General features: G+C 29.5%; 2 protein-coding genes across 2 annotated transcripts; both read left to right on the forward strand.

Moving 5' to 3' along the window:
* The first annotated feature begins 6,673 nt into the window (after positions 1–6,673).
* On the forward strand, positions 6,674–7,479 carry LOC115714226 (reactive Intermediate Deaminase A, chloroplastic). Its single transcript, XM_030642827.2, has one exon. It carries the CDS (start codon positions 6,674–6,676, stop codon positions 7,241–7,243), a length of 570 nt encoding a protein of 189 aa, XP_030498687.1. The 3' UTR covers positions 7,244–7,479.
* Positions 7,480–10,393: 2,914 nt separating this feature from the next.
* On the forward strand, positions 10,394–12,055 carry LOC115715224 (glucosidase 2 subunit beta). The gene is made up of 5 exons (XM_030644065.2): positions 10,394–10,589; positions 10,677–10,790; positions 10,884–10,979; positions 11,344–11,541; positions 11,632–12,055. Exons 1-5 carry the CDS (start codon positions 10,508–10,510, stop codon positions 11,733–11,735), a joined length of 594 nt encoding a protein of 197 aa, XP_030499925.2. The 5' UTR covers positions 10,394–10,507; the 3' UTR covers positions 11,736–12,055.
* Positions 12,056–19,047: the final 6,992 nt, after the last annotated feature.

The following is a 19,047-nucleotide window of genomic DNA, read 5'->3' on the forward strand; positions in this document are numbered from 1 at the left end:
AAATTATTTTTTTTTTCTCAGTAATGCAATTTAAAGTTCTAGTTTAAAGAAATTTTAATAAAAAAATAAATAATATTAGTTCAAATATTAATTAATATATAATCAAAACTTACCTATATTAATTTAGAGAGTCCATGGTTTGATCATATATTTTTTAAAAAAAGAAAAAAGATTAAAAAGACGTAGCTAGCTATAGACGATTTAAAGAAAAAACTATGCTCATTGTCATATTGAACAATTAATTTTTTCATAAATGATAATATATTTGTCCGATTTAATTTAATTATTTGATATATAGCTCCCAAAAGAATAAATTAATTAAATAAATGATATTAATTTATATCAAGTAATTAATATATTAATTAAGTACGTGAATATTATGTGTGTTTATTAAATATATGTAGTCTATTTATGTTACTTTTGTGTATATATATATATATATAAATTAAATTAGAAACAAATTACAAACCCAAAACCGATTTTTTGTGTGGTTAGTACCTATTGGGCAATATTAATGGCTATATTAATGCCTCGGCACGTACCTATTTATGATAGAGAGTTGTGACTCTCGAATAATTAGCTTTAAATGTCAGTTCAAATATTAATGAGATTTGTTTTATTTTTATTTTATTATATATAAATAATATTTTATTATTTTATTAAATATAAATAAAAAGTCACCCATGAATTTCTCATAAACTAAGAAATTCAGTTATATAGGCACACTTTATATAGAATAGATAACAAATATATCATTAAAATAAATAAATAAAATTTACAAAAAAAATAGATCAAACTCATTTAAATAAATTTTTAAGGTATGCACAACTACTTTATGAATAAAGATGATATAAACTAGAATAAAGATAGAGATGACATGAAATGAGATGTAGTATTTGGTGACACCTTAATCCAAGTTTTTGGACTAATAAATAAATAAATTTTAATATTTATGACTTATGAGTCAAATTTATTAGTATATGTGAAAGATTGTTTCGGTAATTTTTTTGTTTATTATTATTTTTTTTTTATCATAGTCTAAATTATAATTATTTTTTTAATAGGAATAAGCAAATTATATTATTAAATATCCTTATTAATTACATCATGCAAACTCAAAGCAATAGGAATAGAATGAGATGCTCTAACCAAATAATAAGCAACTTAATTAATAAATCGTTTAACAAAACATAAAATAACATTAAGTAAAACAGACAATAACTCCCAACAATCAAAAACACAAAACTCAAAAGCAAAAGTCATACGCATCGAGCTACGAATAGATTGAATTGTGTAACCAAGCTATTTGTTTCAACAACCACATTAACCATGTTGTTTTCTTTCAACCAACTTAAAACTTCTTTCACACCAATAGCTTCTGCAAACACCGAGCTAACCAAGCCGAATTTTTTACCAAGCTTAGCCACCACAAGTCAGCATTCATCGTTTTTGGCAACTCAACTAAACCCAAAATTGTTTTCATTCTCAAACACAGCAGCATCAACATTAATCTTAAATATCATTCCTACATCAAGTGTAATCCATTGCTCACTCTCATCGATTAATTGTAAAGAAACCAACGAGGTGACAAGAGTCTGATATTAAGCACAACTCCATTGATTAAGCTAACGCTGCCACATACTAAACAAACTAGTTCTTGTTTTGCCAAAGCTTTTCACTTCTAATAGTCCAAATGGTCAAACACAACATGGCAGCCAATTTAAATTCCTCCTCATGCCACTGTACATCATAAGTGACAAACTAGCAACCAAAAGAAGTAGCAAAAGCCGCTGAAAAAGAAAAACCAACAAGTTTCCAACGCGAGTAATCAAAAGGACAACTCACCAAGCAATGTGAAATGGTTTCAGCATCTTGATTACACCTTGGACAAGAAGATGGCACGTCCACGTGCCTAATACCTAGCTGAATATGCGTAGCATGACAATTAGAAATGGCTCACATCGTGTTTGTAATCTTTGGCAGAATTTTCACATTCCACAATTTTGCCAAAATCCAGAATTATCATCCCTTAACAAACCCTCCTACATTTCTTGAATTAGTCTATAAGCACTCTTAATCAAGTAAATACCAGAGAACTCAGCCGACCAACACTATCTGTCTTAAGAAGCCAAAGGGAAGAGAGGAACACTGAGAATTAAAGAGGCATCACGCGGGTTAAAAATATCTTTCACAACATCCACATCCCACTTATACGAATCTTCAACCAGCAAACAATCCACAGTCTTCCCTACTAAAAATGGGCGATAAGAGGTAGCAAAAGGATTACCAACGTCAGATAACCAAGGATCATTGAGAATACTAATGCTCACCCCTGAACCAACTGTCAAACAACTACCTTTTCTAATTAAAGTTTGAGCTTCATGTATGTTACGCCAGATAAAACTTGAATTAATACCCAAATCTGCACCTAGTAAAGAACCAGATGAATAGTACTTGTTGAAAACACCCTCCGACTAAAGAATTAGAATACAGTTGCAAACGACGATCTTTTTTAAAATATGTAAAAATAATAATAATAAAAAGATATGTTTTTTAAATAAATGCAGATACTTTTGAAGAAATAATAAGATATATTTTTTTAAAAAATATATTTAAATTTTAATGTTTAAATAAAATAAATAGTCACATTTATATAAAGAGAGATATATATTTTTTTTTATCTTTTAATTTTAAATTTATGATTTGAGTTGTAACTTAATCCAAGTTTCTGAACTAATAAATAGATAACTTTTAATATTTATGACTTATGAATCAAACTTATAAAAGATCGTTTTGGTACAATTTTTATTTGTTTCAGAAACTTTTTTTGTTCAATTTTTTTTCATAATTATAATTATTTAAGACCAAATTAAAATTTAAATAATTTGCGTGAAAGAAATAATCCTGCATTTAAATATTTTCAGCATTGTAAATTAGTCCAATTTAAAATAAAAAGAAATTTTAATACAAGATGAAAAAAATATATTATTTTTCTATTAATTTTTGTATGCATTCAAAATTTTATTAATTTTATTTTATATTCTTATTTCTATTCTCATTTTCATTTTTAGGCATGTTTGACTTAACTTCTATAAGCTTTTATTTAGCATTTAGAATTAAAAGAAGCCCTTCTAAAAGTGTGTTTGTTAATTTAAATATTCTTTTGAAAGAAGCTAGGATTTGTAACTTCTTTCAAGAACATTTTTGACAAGCTATTTTTAAAATTAAAATAATTACATAATTCCTAATTTACTCACAATTTTTATTAAATGATATCTAAACACTTGGAAAAATATTTTTCATTAAAAAAAAAAATCTTCATATAATAGTTATCCAAACCGTAAAATAAGTAAAAATCTATACTTATGTTATACTTCTAGCTATAAGCAAAAGTAAACAGAGTCTTAATATTGATGTGTTTACATTCTTTCCAACCAAACACAACTTTAAGGTGGCGTTTGGTTGGAGGTAATAAAATAGAATGGAATGTAAAGGAAATAATTTTTATTCTGTTTCTTTGTTTGATTGCATTTTAATATATTAGAAACAGAATGTCATTACAATGGAATGTCCTTTTAACTATTTTGGTGGAATGACTATTTCATTTTGAAATGGAAGAAATGACCATTCTAATATAACATTAAAAAAAAATTAATAATTTTTTATCAATTTTTATTTATGTGTTTTAAATTTTATTCTATTTCATTTCTATTTTTATTGTCATTCTCATTTTTATTTCTATATTTTCATTTCTCGCAACTAAACGGGACTTAAAAGTTAATAAGTAAATTATAGAGTTATAAAGTGATTACTAATTAATTATAAAATAATATATATATTTTTTAACATTATTTTACCAATTATTGAAAATTGAGATCAAATAATAAATATATTTGTCATAATAAAATCAAATAACTCAATTGATTGAGATAAAAAAAAAAATGGAATTACCAAACTAAAAAATTAATACCATCAACTTGATTCCCAAAAGCCAAAAAGGATATATTGTAATAACAAGTTTTCCAATTCCTTTTATTAAAAAAAGGTTGTACAATTCCAAATTGATACAATTTTTTTTTTGTTAACAATGAACAAAATTTCATCGAGAAAAAACTTAGCGTTGAGTACATTGTAAAGAAGAGATCAAAGATCCTGTATTCAAATTAGCTCACCATCCATCCTAAGTACGTGCGCAACTGATTCATGCGTAGCCAAATTGACCGAATAATTTGCATGAATAAGAGACGCTTTAGGAAAATTGGACAGTAAACTAAAAAAATATCAAAAATATCAAATTGATACAACTTTAACTAGCAATAGATTAAAAAAATGGAAAAAAAAAAGAGAATAACAATAGTAATTAATTCAATACAGAAAGAAGATAGATGTTTGTTACTAGGGTTTTTTCTTTCTTCCTCCTTTTTATTTTTTTCATTTTTCTTTCCTTCTTTTCTTCTTCGTTAAGGTGTCTATAAATAATTCTACCTCTTGTACAATCATTACAACTAATCTCAACATCCACTCTATCTCCAGTCTCTATTCGAATAGAATTTATACGTATTTTTCTAAATATGTGACCGATAATCATGTAATTATTATCTAATTTAATTCGAAACATACAATTTGACAATGGCTCTGTCACTACACCTATTTGTGACATTCATTTTCAATTTGGTCATTCTCAAACCCTTCATCCTTAGCCTTAGCCTCAACCTTAGCCTTAGGCTTCAAGATCACCGCGACTCCTACCAATCACCTTTGTTGCAATTTCGGATTGTTGGTTGAAGCTATTGGGATTGGCAATGAAACATGGGTCAAAGGCCTCAAGCTTCTTAGCCCGAATGAAAGGTGAAGAAGTGAGCGCTCTAGTGTACTCAAGATCAACATGGTATTTTTTTTTTCTTTTTGAAGAAAAAGGGGTTGAACTCTTAACCTCTTCTTATGGACATATTTTCGCATTTTTTGAGTTGGAAATCTAGTGATTTAATGAGAATATTAAATTACATTAGATGTAATAATATTTATTTATTATTATATATTTTTCCTATTTTTATTATTTGCTTCTTTTACTTTTCTTTACCTTCATAAATAAGGCTAATTAGTATTTTTGTCCCCTGAACTTTGACATGTACCAAATATTGTCTCCTGAACTTTTAAGGTCATTAAAAATGCCTCATGAACTATTGAGATTGTTGGATTTAAGGTCAATTTTTACTCAACAAATTTTTTTTTTTTACAGTATAACTATAGCCACCTCTTTTCACAGTATAATTACAATAATTTTTGGCTAATGAACGATATAATTTAAAGTAAAAGTTGAAAGAAGATAATTTAGTACATATGAAAATGTGAAGAGCATAATTTAATATTTGAAGAAAAAAAATAAGGCTAATTAGTAATGTTTCCCCCTGAATTTTGACATGTAGTAAATCGTACCCCCTTAACTTTTTTGGCCGTTAAAAATTTTCCTCGAACTATTAAAATTGTTAAATTTAAATACTTTTGTCCAATTTCATTCAATTTTACTGTTTTATGTACTAAACCGCTCCCTAGACTTACTTTGATATGTACTAAATCATGTCCTTAATCATGTCCTTTGAACTTTCATCCATGTTAGAATTTTCTTACTAAAATTAGACAAAAATTCTTAAATTTAACCATCTCAATAGTTTAGGAGAATTTTTAATGGACAAAAAAGTTCAAAGACACGATTTAGTACATTGCCAAAATAATCCAATAATCTCACCAAGGCATTTACAGTTACACCCCAAAGGGTGCCTTTATTTTTTTTTCTTTGTGGTGAACCCCTAGCCCTAGCCGCACCTCACTTCATCTTCTTCCTTTTCTGCTAAACCAGGTATCTCTCTCAATTTCACGAACGTGTAGAAGCCCCATTTTCCTTTTCATCTTTTCGCATTTTCAATTTCGGATTTTGTCGATTGAAATCCCCACTGAATTGGATGTCTTACTTTATATGAATGTTTTTGGGGAATAAGGAAGGCATTGCAGTTACTGTTGGGATTAAATTTTTGCTCTCAAATTTTACTTTTTTTTTTTTTCTCTGTGATTTCACTCATTAATTCAATTCAACCACGGCTTTTCTGAATTCTGGGACTAGGAATGCATAGCAGTTAGGAACCCTTTGGATTTCTTACTGTACGTACTTCACTTCCCACACCATTTTAGGTTACAACTGCTGCAGTTTTTTCTTTTTATTTTTCTTCATCAGGGTTTGAAATCATTAAAAAAAAAAAACAAATCAAGGGTCAATTTCGTGTTCTAGCCTTCAGTGTCAGCAAGTTAAATATATATTTATTATTATCTTATATACATATATTGGTTTTGATTATTATGTTGTGAAATATGATCTCTATTCTCTTTGGTATCATCCTACTTCTACTTGTATAATTATGTCTACACTTCGTAAAAGTAATCTTTATGAGTCTTGTAAGCATGTGATTAAAAAATAAAAGGAATTTTTAGTTCAGTTTGGATAGAAGCCTAACATCTTTAAACTAGGTCTTGATGATCTCATATACTAAGCATTATTTGATTGTTTATATGATGTTTTGATATTTGAATATGTTACCATTTTTTTGCCAGGAGACTCAGTTTACTTACTCAAATCAGGGAAGAAAAGAGAGTGAGCCCTTCCAAGAAAAAGGAGTGAGAGATGGCGTGGTCTGCGGCGAGAGCATTCAATGTTCAGGCGGTGGAAATGGGCAGCTCACTGTGCCCTCGGTCTCCCTTAGCTGCAGCCGGATTGGGTTGCGTCTCTCTTGCCGGCTCTACTCTATGGCGATCGTCTTCAATCAATCGCTCTATGCCTTTTGCTTGCATGAGCATTGCCACTGATGCTACCCGTATTAAAGAAGCTGTTAAAACAGACAAGGCTCCTGCTGCATTGGGACCCTATTCCCAGGCTATCAAAGCAAATAACTTTCTCTATGTTTCTGGTGTTTTGGGTCTTATTCCTGAGACTGGAAAGTTTGTATCAGATAACGTTGAAGATCAAACCGAGCAGGTTATGAAAAACATGGGAGAAATTCTGAAAGCGGGTGGTGTCAGCTATGGTTCTGTGGTCAAAACAACGATTATGTTGGCTGACTTAAATGACTTCAAGAAAGTAAATGAGATCTATGCTAAATATTTTCCTTCACCTGCACCGGCTCGTTCAACATATCAAGTAGCAGCATTGCCTTTAAACGCCAAGATTGAAATTGAGTGCATTGCAGCGCTGTAGCGTAGCCTCCCTCCTCGAAAAGGTTGTTCATTTTACTCTCAGTTAACCATTTTGGATTAATAATGTGAAAGGGGACCCCAGAAGATCCTATAATGTATCGAAGTAACTTTTGCCGTATGGATTATAATGTTGTTGTAACGTTGTTCTCTGTAATTCGCTTACCTGTGACACTGCAGTTTTGTGAAATGGTATCTCAAAATGGAGAAAGAACTTGGCTCTCTTTCAAAAAAAGAAAATGTTACAATTTAGTTGTTTATTAAAATTTAATATTCAACTTTAATGTTGTTTCTGTTTAGTTTTATACATAGTTTCCTTTCCTCGGTTGCCTGTTCCTTTTATTTTGGGAGGATTTCATGTTTTTCTTTTAGGCTCCTTTTCAAAAGAAAAACAAAATTATGTTATGTATTTACTAATTATAGTTTGTAACACAACTGAGTTTTTCTACTGCTGAAATAGTGGTGGTCACATGAGGAGTCATCTCTCGAAAACTTAGAAAACCACAAACATTGTTAGAGAAGCCCCACGAGGGCAGAACACGAGCAATAACAGAACAAGAAAAAGACTCGAAAAGATTAAAGATGTTAAAAGCAAGCATTGCATGAGTCCAGGAAGGAGTTCGCTCTAAACTTTGACAGACCGAAATGAGAACACAATTTTGCAGATGAAGTAATTGTGCCATATTGAGACCTGCCAATAGCGCACGCATCTCACTCTTGAAGACATCAATAGCAGAGGATTTTTCCACAAACAGCCCTTTGAGCACACCATGATCATCAACTACAACCGTCCCAGCCACAGCGTGGCTGTTCTTGAAGGCACCATTCACTGAAATACGAACCGAGTCCTGCAGAATCTGCACTCTGGACCTTTCCTTAGCAGGCAAAGAGTGACCATCTCTGTCACGATTGAAGACTCCAAAAATTAGCAAAGGCCTTCTGAACATTCTGAACCATAACATCAATAGGGAGCTTAGCTTTGTTATGGTAGCAATCATCCCTAAAACCCCAGAGTTTGTAAACAAGAACAGCTGCAAACACCTGAAATTCCACCAATGTAGATGTTGTCTCTCTTAAAAGACTACCTATTCTTGTTCTGCTTTTCTTTTATAAATAACTCATCTAACTTAGATTTAGATGACAAGTGTGTAAATGGTTACACACTATGAACCTCCATAAGTAGCAGATAAAAGTTAAAATTTATTCAACTTTTCATCTAATGACTTAAAAAGGAAGAATTCCCATGCAATTAATTTTAATGAACGATGTCTACATTGTGTATCTTTAGTTGATTACATAAATGATGTTTAATTAAAGTTATAGAATTAAGGTTAATTAGGATTTTTGCTCCCTGAACTTTGACATGTATCAAATTATGTCTCCTGAATTATTGAGATTGTTGGATTTAAGGACTTTTGTCTAATTTCATTCAATTTTACTATTTCAGTGATTGCTTATGTATTAAACCATACTCCCTAGATTTGGATATCTACCAAATCATGCCTTTCGAACTTTGACATGTACTAAATTATGGTCCCTGAACTTTCATCAATGGTAGACTTTTTTACTAAAATTAGAAAAAAGTCTTTAAATCCAACAATCTCAATAGTTCATGGGACATTTTTAACGACCTTAAAAGTTCAGGGGGCATGATTTGGTACATGTCAAAGTTTAAGGGGCAAAAATATTAATTAGCCTAGAATTAATTATGCCAGTTTTTCATGAGGAACACATCCTTCTTAAATTTATGCATTGCACTCTTCAACTCAGCAAACAAAACACAAAAAGTTTACTATTTAATTAGGCAAACCAATTAATTAAGCAGCTGCAATGCAAGTATGACTTTGTAATAATCAATCAATTCTGGAGTCACTGTTTTTAGTTTTCCAATCTCAGTACTATTCTAGAGTTCAATATACTAAATTAGTTATTAACAAGTGTTAATAATTCTTAACATAAATATTGTCACGTCTATTGCTTAATGATTAAATTCAAGGCTTGAAGAAATTCCCTACCTACAATGTGATAATTGAATTCAGTATTGAGTTTTTTCCTATTTTTTTTTTCAACAATGTTTCTATCTTTCTGTTTTTGTTTGTTTTTATTAAAAAAAAAAAAAAACTCAAATTTTATACATATATAGCAAAATGCATGAACCGCATAAAATATTTTGGTAGAACATTCTATTCATTGCGCTTTTAGTTAGATCCATCCTTAATGAACGGATGAACATTAAATTGTAACATGACTTCTTATCTGTGAAGAGTTTCTCTTTAAGATTTCATTCCTGTACATGAATTGGGGACTAGATTGTGGGATTTAGTCAAATTCATTTAGAGTTTTAGTGTGAAAGAAGTGAATGTTGACGATATATTTTTATATGCGTTTATTGTAGTTGGCCCTTGGCATTATATGAAGAGCGAAAAATAACAAGATACATAATAACCATATGTATAACATATATTGTTATATTGATTCTAATTCTAATTTTTATACAGAGCAGAATTACTTTTTTTTGTTTCATTACAACTTTTTCTTGTTGTCACTGAGTGAGCTCCTCCACCCATAGACTAAATCAAACTTAACAGCAATGTGGTAGTTAGGGAGGGAACTATGATGCTTGCGGTAGTAGCTCAAGATCATGTAAGAAAGGTGCTTTGAGTTGGTACCAAACTTTTGCCTTTTGCTAAGACTTACAATTTGTTATTATAGGATGTAATTCCTTTGACATAATTATTAAAACTGTCAAGGGGTAAAACTCAAAATGAAAAATTGATAATTATAATTTTTCGAAAGTTTCTAGATCTTTTAATTTTGTTGCTTATAATTTAGTCAGGTAGACTTTTAATCAAGATGTAATTGATAAGATTGAGGTACCAGATAACATTATTTGTAATGCCTACTAAGAGTGTACATCAAACTGTTCACACTACACCATATCGCATAAAAAATATAGTTTGAAATCATCTACGGTGCAGTTACAATTTGTATTTTCGTCAAACTACACAATACATTTTGCAATTTTAAAATCTCACGGTAAAGTTATAATTTAAAAAATTACAAAAACTACATATGTTTTAGGTTTGAAAAAATAACCAAAACTCACACCTACCGCACCGCGAACACACTTATATTAACTCTTATTTTATTGAAATGTCAAACAAAGTGAAAGGGTTTGCACTTTGCAAAGACTTTGACTTGCATACTTGCATACTCATGAAAGTGGTAAACCCGCCAATCGGAGACAGAGGCCAACAATCCCATTTCCATGGAGACCACTTTCGTTTCTCTTCTACTCCTCGCCACCATCCACTCTTCTCTATCATCACTCCTTGGAGTTCATCCTCTAGGTAACTAATTTCAATTACCAATTTCGGATGTTTTGGAACATACCCACATCTCAAATATTGATTTCTGTTATTCAATTTTGGTTACAGATGAGAACTACTTTGCTTCTCAAGTAATCAAATGCAAGGACGGTTCAAAATCGTTTAATCGAGATCGTCTCAACGATAATTATTGTGATTGTGTCGATGGGACTGATGAGCCTGGTATTGTTTTCTTATTATTGTATTGTTTTCTTCACCAATTGCTGCTATGAATATTATTGTTAACTCTGTTTTTTTTTTTTGCCCTAATTGCAGGAACTTCAGCTTGTCCTAAAAGCAAATTTTATTGTAGAAACTTAGGAAGCACACCACAATTTATATTTTCTTCTCGTGTAAATGATCGTATTTGTGGTAAAGCTTTTTTATTTACATAACCATTTTATCATGACATTCTTTTTCTTCTTTTGTTAGTTACTTAAGGACTGAAACTTATATAGAATATGTTTTTTGATCCTTACATTGTGGGCATATGTTGTCTGATTTGAACCAAAAAAGAATTTTAAAAGACAAAGGGGGGTTTGAAAATGAATGAGTGAATCAAAATTTGCATTAATCACAAATGAGGGATTGATCAAAATTAGTAGATTCATATGTATAGATATCATCATCTACATTCAGAAAGCCGTATGTAAACTTATTGAATATTGTTTGGAATCCCATTTTCTTGTTCCTGAATGGTCTTCTTGAATTCTTTGTTTGCTTGTTATATTTGCAGATTGTTGTGATGGAAGTGATGAGAATGATGGCGGTATCCGTTGTCCAAACTCATGCATCATGGGTGGAAACATAGAATATAAAAGTGACAATGGTGTCTCGTTTAGCAACAATGATGAAGAACTCTCAACTGTCAGTAATCTTGGCCAGACCAAAAAGGGAGGGATGAATTTGGATGACTTGATTGAGAAACTTAAAGGTATGCTATTATTATTCCTTGACATACATACAATATTTGTTGAACCCAATCTTGTATGTATTTCAGTGTTCGAGTTTTTGGTTATTCCAGGTTTGAAGATGCTGATAATTCTTCAGTTAGTCCTCATCGGCTTCCTGGTGATCCTCAGGATGTCCAGAAAGCGCGCAGCAGTCTCTAAAAGAAGACGGCGATAATAGCATGAATCTAATTCCTTTACATTTGTTGCTTCTATCTTGGGCTGCGTCAGATGAGAGGCCTGAAATAACCTGAGGTGTTTTTCCTTCGGGATTTTCTTTTTCCCTAACAGCACCTCTGGTCAATGAAAAGTGTCGGGGCTCATCTTGATTTGCTCTTTCCAATCATGAGTTCCGAGCTGAGGACAGAGCTTGAAAGGAAGTACTTGGATATGAAATAATTTTGTTATAAGTATGTCTCTTATACAAGAGTATGACTTTGTAATAAGATCATTTTACATTCTGTGAGAAATGCAATGGAGAGTTGTTTTTTCTATTAATTATTGGATGTAAGTAGATTTAGGAAGTATCTTTCTTCTTATTGATAATATACCAGGTCTTTCCTTCCTTGTGTTTCTTGAGAATTTGGCAGGTTTGTTTGTTGGCTTTTGCTGGTTGTGTGTGTTTGGAAGTTTGGAATCAAAGAATTAGAAGCCTCATTCAAGGGAGTGTTATTTGTAATGAGAAGGCGATCTATCACGGTAAAGTCAATGTTCTCGGAAATTCTCAACTGTAGAGATCAGGTGAAAATTCGAAAACTGCTACTATCTGGTTTCTGGTGAAGACTTTTTCTTTGTTGATGCTTCTTGGAAAGATGGGCTGCTGCTGGGTATTGCAGCAGTGTGGGTGAACAAACAGCAAATAAATGGTTTGGTCGAAACTTGTTCAGCTCTTGAAGCTGAAGCTTATGCTTTGGTTTTGGCACTTGATTGGGCCAAGGAAGAAAGGGTGAACAACAAGTTGGTGGTTCACTCTGATGCGCAGGTGATGATGGTGAGTGCTTTCTCCAAAAAGTTTTGACTGGTTGATTGGAAATGCAGGAAAACTTCTTGTTTAGTTTTAAATGCTTTAAAGAGCCTTAGGTCGTGATGGTTTGTTGTAATGGTAAGCATAATGGGATTATGATTATCATTACAATGTTCAGTTTGCTTTTAAAAGTGATATAATAGAATTACAATGTAATGAAGACTACATTAAGGGAATTTCCGTTACATGAAAAAACTTATGTAATGAGGATTACATTACATGACTAAATAGAGTAAAGCTAAAATGATTCTAATACCTCTCTTTATATAAATTTAATAAATAAAGTGAGGATAATTTTGTCAATTTATCACTTATTTTAATATTCATCTTCGATATAATTTAGTTTTCATTGCTAATAGTGTAGCTGATAGTCTAGCTAAGAGTGCTACAATTTCTAGCGAGAATGTTGGTGTTTTCAAAGGTAGGGACCCCCACCCAACTGTGGCTAAAGCTGGATTTTGGAGAGAAAACAAAAAAGATATTGGATATAAATACATGTTAGACATTTATATGTATAAACTGAAATATATATGTTTAAGTATAAAGTGCGGAATTAATCAAACATATATGCACTATAATTTAAGGATCGAAATACCTCCAGCCATTGATTCTTGAGCTTCAAACCCACATAAGCTTTGATCTGCAAAGGAAATTGACTACCATGGGTAATCGGGCTTCCTCGCTCTCTCAACTCTCTTTAGATGGAATTTGCTGTTATGAACAGAATGAGTGAGGAGCTCGGGGACCGAGACCCTATATTTATAGGTGAGATACTCCATCAGTATCTGTGCCACATTAATTGTCAGAATATTTTGACAATTAATTCAGGAAATCAAATCAGGTAATGAATATAGAAATCTGACCATATATAGAATATTACGTAATTGATTCATCAGCATTCAATGAATATAAAATATTCATTTATCAGAATCAATAATATTATTTTATTTCCTTAATTAGAAATATTCTAATATTCTCCCACTTGGTCAGCATTTAAACTAAAACATTCAAACCCAAACGTTCCTCATTATATAATAAACATACGAATCATAGCGACATGTCCTCATTATAAGTCGAGTATTATCTTCCATGTATTACGATATATTTATTATATAACAATGTACTTTATGTGGCAATGTACTTAAGTGAATAAACCCTAACCCTTATGTTTATTCAGGTCCTCTTACGATAATTTTCTCAGATGAAATTAAGGTGCACATAAATATGAGAAAATATCGAAATTAGAGTTTCATTAAATAATTTTTGGTTGTACAAATAAAAAAACTGCATATGGGTTAACTGAATCCCATATTTACTTTATGATCCTTGAATTTGTGTTGCGGCATGCCTTGCGTGATTAATGACCACTTATCACGCCTTTTTATGGCTAAATACTTAATGTCGATATGCTAGCTTCGACCAGTACTCTTAGAATTATTAGCCATAAATATTGTAGCTGAATTTATCGCAAAATTTTCTTAATGGCCTAATGAAACTGTAATTCTGAACTCTAGGCCTACTATGAAACTCTATAATACATCATACGAGATGTATCCTCAAAACAATAAATGAATCTGACTTCTATAGTGGAAATATCAATCAAGATTCTCTACAATATAACTTACTGGTAATCTTAAGGACGTAATAAAATATTAATTTATGTGAATCAATACAACCAGTGAAGTGTGTTAGAATCTAATTGGTTAACTATATTTCCAGATGGTCAATTCATCTTAAAATATGTATGAATATAATTTTTAGTATCTTAAAGATACCTCATCACTTTGTATGAAAAATAAAGTGGTCTTAACTTTAGTTATTCTGATACTACTTAACGATCCTGAAACAAATGTAATGCAAAGTCTTATTCAGACTCTTAGGCATACATTAGGCTTCTAAAATAGAAGCAAATGAATGTTCTTAATTTATTCTCACTCCACATCATTTTTCAGATGCTAGTTCGAGTTATATTTATCACACTTAAAGATAAAAGTTATATCAGATGAATAATACATAATTTTATTTAATCAGAGATGCTGTGGCTACTCTCTAATTAATTAAAATTGTATATATTATTTATATTCCTTATCTCAAAATAATAATTTGAGATATGAATTATTTTAACTTATATAGAAAACTTTTATCATCATTTGCAAGTAACATATTGTCTACGTATAAAACAAATATTACTCCCACTAACCTTCTGGTATATAATTATTTCAATAATTCTCTTTTCAAACCTAAAGGAAAAGATGATATAATACCAATTTGTGAGATGTTTGTTTTAATCTACAGGTAGACACCTTAAGCTTGCATATGTTCACCACTATTAGAGGAAAAATTTATGGCAGTCTGTATACATTCTCCTCTAGTTCACTGTTTGGAATTGATTAATGAATTAAAACAAGCAACAAATGCCAAGGTCTATAATAGAATCTTTTATAAAAAAAAAACAATTGAGAATGTAAATCTCCTTTGTTATTGATTCTTAGTTCAAAATGAACTTCTTAGCAATGAATATTCTTTTATATCTTTATGTTTCTCAATGTTGCCTAATGAATATTATTGGTGAAAAAATCTATGCTTAATTAATGTTCTCCACCCCATTAGGCAACTTTACTAAAGATAAACTTTATTGCTATTTAATATTCATTTCTTCATTCATGGCATATTGTACTACAACTTCAATTCTTTATCATTCTATAATTTAATTTGTGTCTCAAATTAATATTGTAGTTGAACTCTTATTGTACAAAATGTGATCACTAGAATACATTGATCTTACTGTTCTAATAAGTTATCTTAAGGATGGACCAACAAACTCTTAAAAGAGCAAATGGTTCAATAGCATGTTATTTTAGAAATTGTAAGCAATTACTAAATAACATAACTTATTAGAATTTTACCAATGACTTGTATATTATTAATGATTAGTTATGAATTCTCAATAACCAGTAATCTTAAGGGTTGTTGTGAATCATAATTAATCTAACACTTGAGGTGGAAGTTTGAGAAAATATGAATGATCTTTCTCGGAAACTAGGTTCCTAGATTGATCACTCCCACTGATCAAGTCAATTCTTAATTCCACAATTCTAGTGTTGTGAGATGGATAATAAAATATGTAACCCTTAAACCTTATAGCTTTTCAAATGAAATATGCTCATTTATGGTTTAGGGCCCAGATCTTTTCTTTGACAATTGTACTCTAAATATATATGGGTATTTATAAAATGTGTACATGTCATCAAGTCGGTTTTCAACCTTATCACAACTCAAAATATGTTTGAGAAACAACTTTGGTTAGAACACGATTCGATATGTACACCCCATTGTTGAGTATCAATAGACAAAGATTTAGGAAAGATTGGAGTTTGCTATGTAGGCTCCACCCCATGTCCAAAAAAATGCTTAGTTTCTTAAATCTGTTACACACTATAATTTAGGTGTACCAAGCATATGTATCGGGCAATGAACCCATGCTTTTAAAGAAACTTTGCAAATAGACTGGGAGTTTATCCATACTCACGAATTTTAATGTAGTATTCTCCATTTTATATTTGATCTCACTATCTTAATATGCAAAATGCACCATTTCTCTACTTAAGATTTAAATGTCTTTGAAACATATAAATCTATACTTTTGTAGAAAATAATTTATGTGAGTAATCGTTAAAAATGAGATGCGAAATTTGAGTCCATGTCTTCAAAATTAATTGACTTGTATGATTTCTAATATGATAGAATTCTAATATGCACCGATTTTGACTTGTTGGAATACATATTCTTAATGAAATTCACACAAGTTCTAAATAAAGTTAGTAAAATCTAGTGTAATGAAGATCCCCACCATTTACTAACATTTATTCTATTTATGGAGATATGTTCCATAATTTTTGGTGCTATAATGTAGAAGAATTCTTATTAATAACACATTTCTTATTGTCAGATTGAACTTGCATATCTTTATGAGTGACATCATTTGTAGTAAGGACCTCTAAATGTGTCTAAATCAAGTTTCAATAGAATCTTGGAACATAAAGGTCTTTGCCAATTTTAAAACAAAGTCACTACTATATTGCTTGTTCCTTAAACTTCTAAATGTGAGAACTTATCTTGTCTGTGGATAAGATTTGCTCACAGTTACTGACTTTCTTAGGTTTATTTGTAAACCTTGCAAGAAATTTATGAATGTGGAATAACAATCTAAAATAATCCACTATGTGTTAATAATCACATTAACTATATTAGAATGAATTCATACACAATAAATTAAAATTTATTGGTGATAATAAAGTGTGATTTATTTTTCTTAATTATACAGTAAAGACTGTACATTTTAGATTAAGTTATCAGAATAAATTTTTTGGAAATTTCTACTGGTATGGAAGAAATTTATGAATAGTGATGTAATAAAATTACATATATAGTTTTGAGGTTTAAATGAATCATGTTTTTACCAATGAATAAACATGCTTACATATGAAATCTTATTAAACAAAAATTGCCTGTGGGCTAAATTTTTAATTTAATAAGATTAGATTTAGATGTAGATTATGATAGATTTACACAATTTATGAAAAACTTAAAGTTTAATATTTCTATCTCAATGAAATGTATGAAACACTTAATTATTTATAAATGTTTCAAAATTTTATACTTTATTATAAAATTATTAAATTAAATCTACATAATTCCCTGTGGGATAAATTAAGAGAATTCAATTTAATATATTAATTATGTAAATATAATAAAATCCCTGTAGGGTAAGATTATTATGCTCACATAATTCATGTCCATTATGTGATCTTAATCCACTTAATGTATATAATTTTATATAATTAAGGATGCTGTGGCTACTCCCTAATTATTTAAAATTATGTGGTTCACTTGACACCAAAGTATAAACTGAAGATTAAAATTTTATTAAATCCAAAATTGCCTGTGGGCTAAATTTTAAATTTAATAAAATTATATGAACTTTATGATAGATTTAATTAAACAATTAGTTTAGGAAAATGAAGTTTATTATCTATCTTTATTAAATTTGTGATAACACTATTAAATTAAATCATCATAACTCCATGTGGGGTAAATTAAGAGAATTTAATTTAACATATTATCCTAATTAATTATACAAATATAATAAAATCCCTGTGGGGTAAAATTATTATACCTATATAATTAATTACAAGTTATGTCCATTAAGGTGAATTTTAATTAATATATAATTTTATACAAATAAGGATGTTGTGGCTACTCCCTAATTATATAAAATTATATTTTCACTTTGACATTAGGTATTGGGCTCTACCTAAAAGTAATTTCGTTATTAACATAGTAGACAATCACTGAGATTAATGCTCCTAGTGTGGTCGTCCGAAGATCATTAAAAACCGTTCTAGATATGAGCATTTGTCGCAAATTCATGTTTTCTTATGTCAAACCACAAAATTACTTACATTTTATTCATATTTTATTCATTTTAGGAAGTTTTATGAATATTTTATGAAGTTTTATGAAACTTAATGTGCTATATAAAATATTCAACCTATCTTAATGTTTGAATATTTCTAAATATATCTAGCACTATAAAAGGAATTTATGTATAGCATTTAAATCATACAAATCTAAATTAATTGCATTAAACATAAATTTGCCAAATAAATACAAATTAATACAATTATTGTATGATAATAAATTAAATGCTTAATTCCATAATATATAATTAATTATGCATTTATGACCATATAATATCTTAAATATTTATACTAATAATTAATTTGTATAAATAAGGTAATTATACAAATTAGTACAATTAATTATATGGAATGAATTAAATGCAAAATTAAAGACTATACTTAATGGCAGATTTTTCAAATTTTATTAATTTAAACAATAAATTACATAAATTTGGTAATAAATAATTAAATGCACAATTATACAAATTGCACAATTATTACATGCCTAAATAAATCATGTAATTAATTACCATATTAAAACAAATTTCCATTTTCAGTTTATACTAAATAACATATTAATTCTAAATATATGTATTAAATTAAAAATGGAAATCAATGAATGTAATTTATTGACTAAATTAACAATAGGAGAATAATTTATATTTCCAAATAAATAAAAAATATATAAAAAAAAAATCGAAATTTTTTCCCTTTTTTTTTTTTTTGAAAAATACACTGCCATAAATGACATGATAAAATTTCCTTAAACTTCCAAAAATCATGAAATCAATTCCAAATGAATCTAAATGCAAAAATTAAGACATTCATATAGATTTTATGCATCGAAAATACATAAAACAAAGACTTTAAAAATCACCAAAATTTTCTGAAAAATAATTTTGAGATTTCTTTGTTTTTTCAAAGTGGATTTTCATGCTTAGAACAATCTATATTAATATATGAATGTATTAATACATATACAATATATATATATAAATAAATAT

This window comes from Cannabis sativa, chromosome 4, assembly GCF_029168945.1.
Source record: "Cannabis sativa cultivar Pink pepper isolate KNU-18-1 chromosome 4, ASM2916894v1, whole genome shotgun sequence".
NCBI classification, from domain to species: Eukaryota; Viridiplantae; Streptophyta; class Magnoliopsida; order Rosales; family Cannabaceae; genus Cannabis; species Cannabis sativa.

Excerpts from the sequence above, each read along its gene's own strand:
- LOC115714226 (XM_030642827.2), top strand. The coding sequence starts at position 6,674 with ATGGCGTGGTCTGCGGCGAGAGCATTCAATGTTCAGGCGGTGGAAATG.
- LOC115715224 (XM_030644065.2), top strand. The coding sequence starts at position 10,508 with ATGGAGACCACTTTCGTTTCTCTTCTACTCCTCGCCACCATCCACTCT. Across the intron at positions 10,791-10,883 it reads CGATGGGACTGATGAGCCTG|GAACTTCAGCTTGTCCTAAA; the intron begins GTATTGTTTTCT and ends CCCTAATTGCAG. Across the intron at positions 10,980-11,343 it reads TGTAAATGATCGTATTTGTG|ATTGTTGTGATGGAAGTGAT; the intron begins GTAAAGCTTTTT and ends TTATATTTGCAG.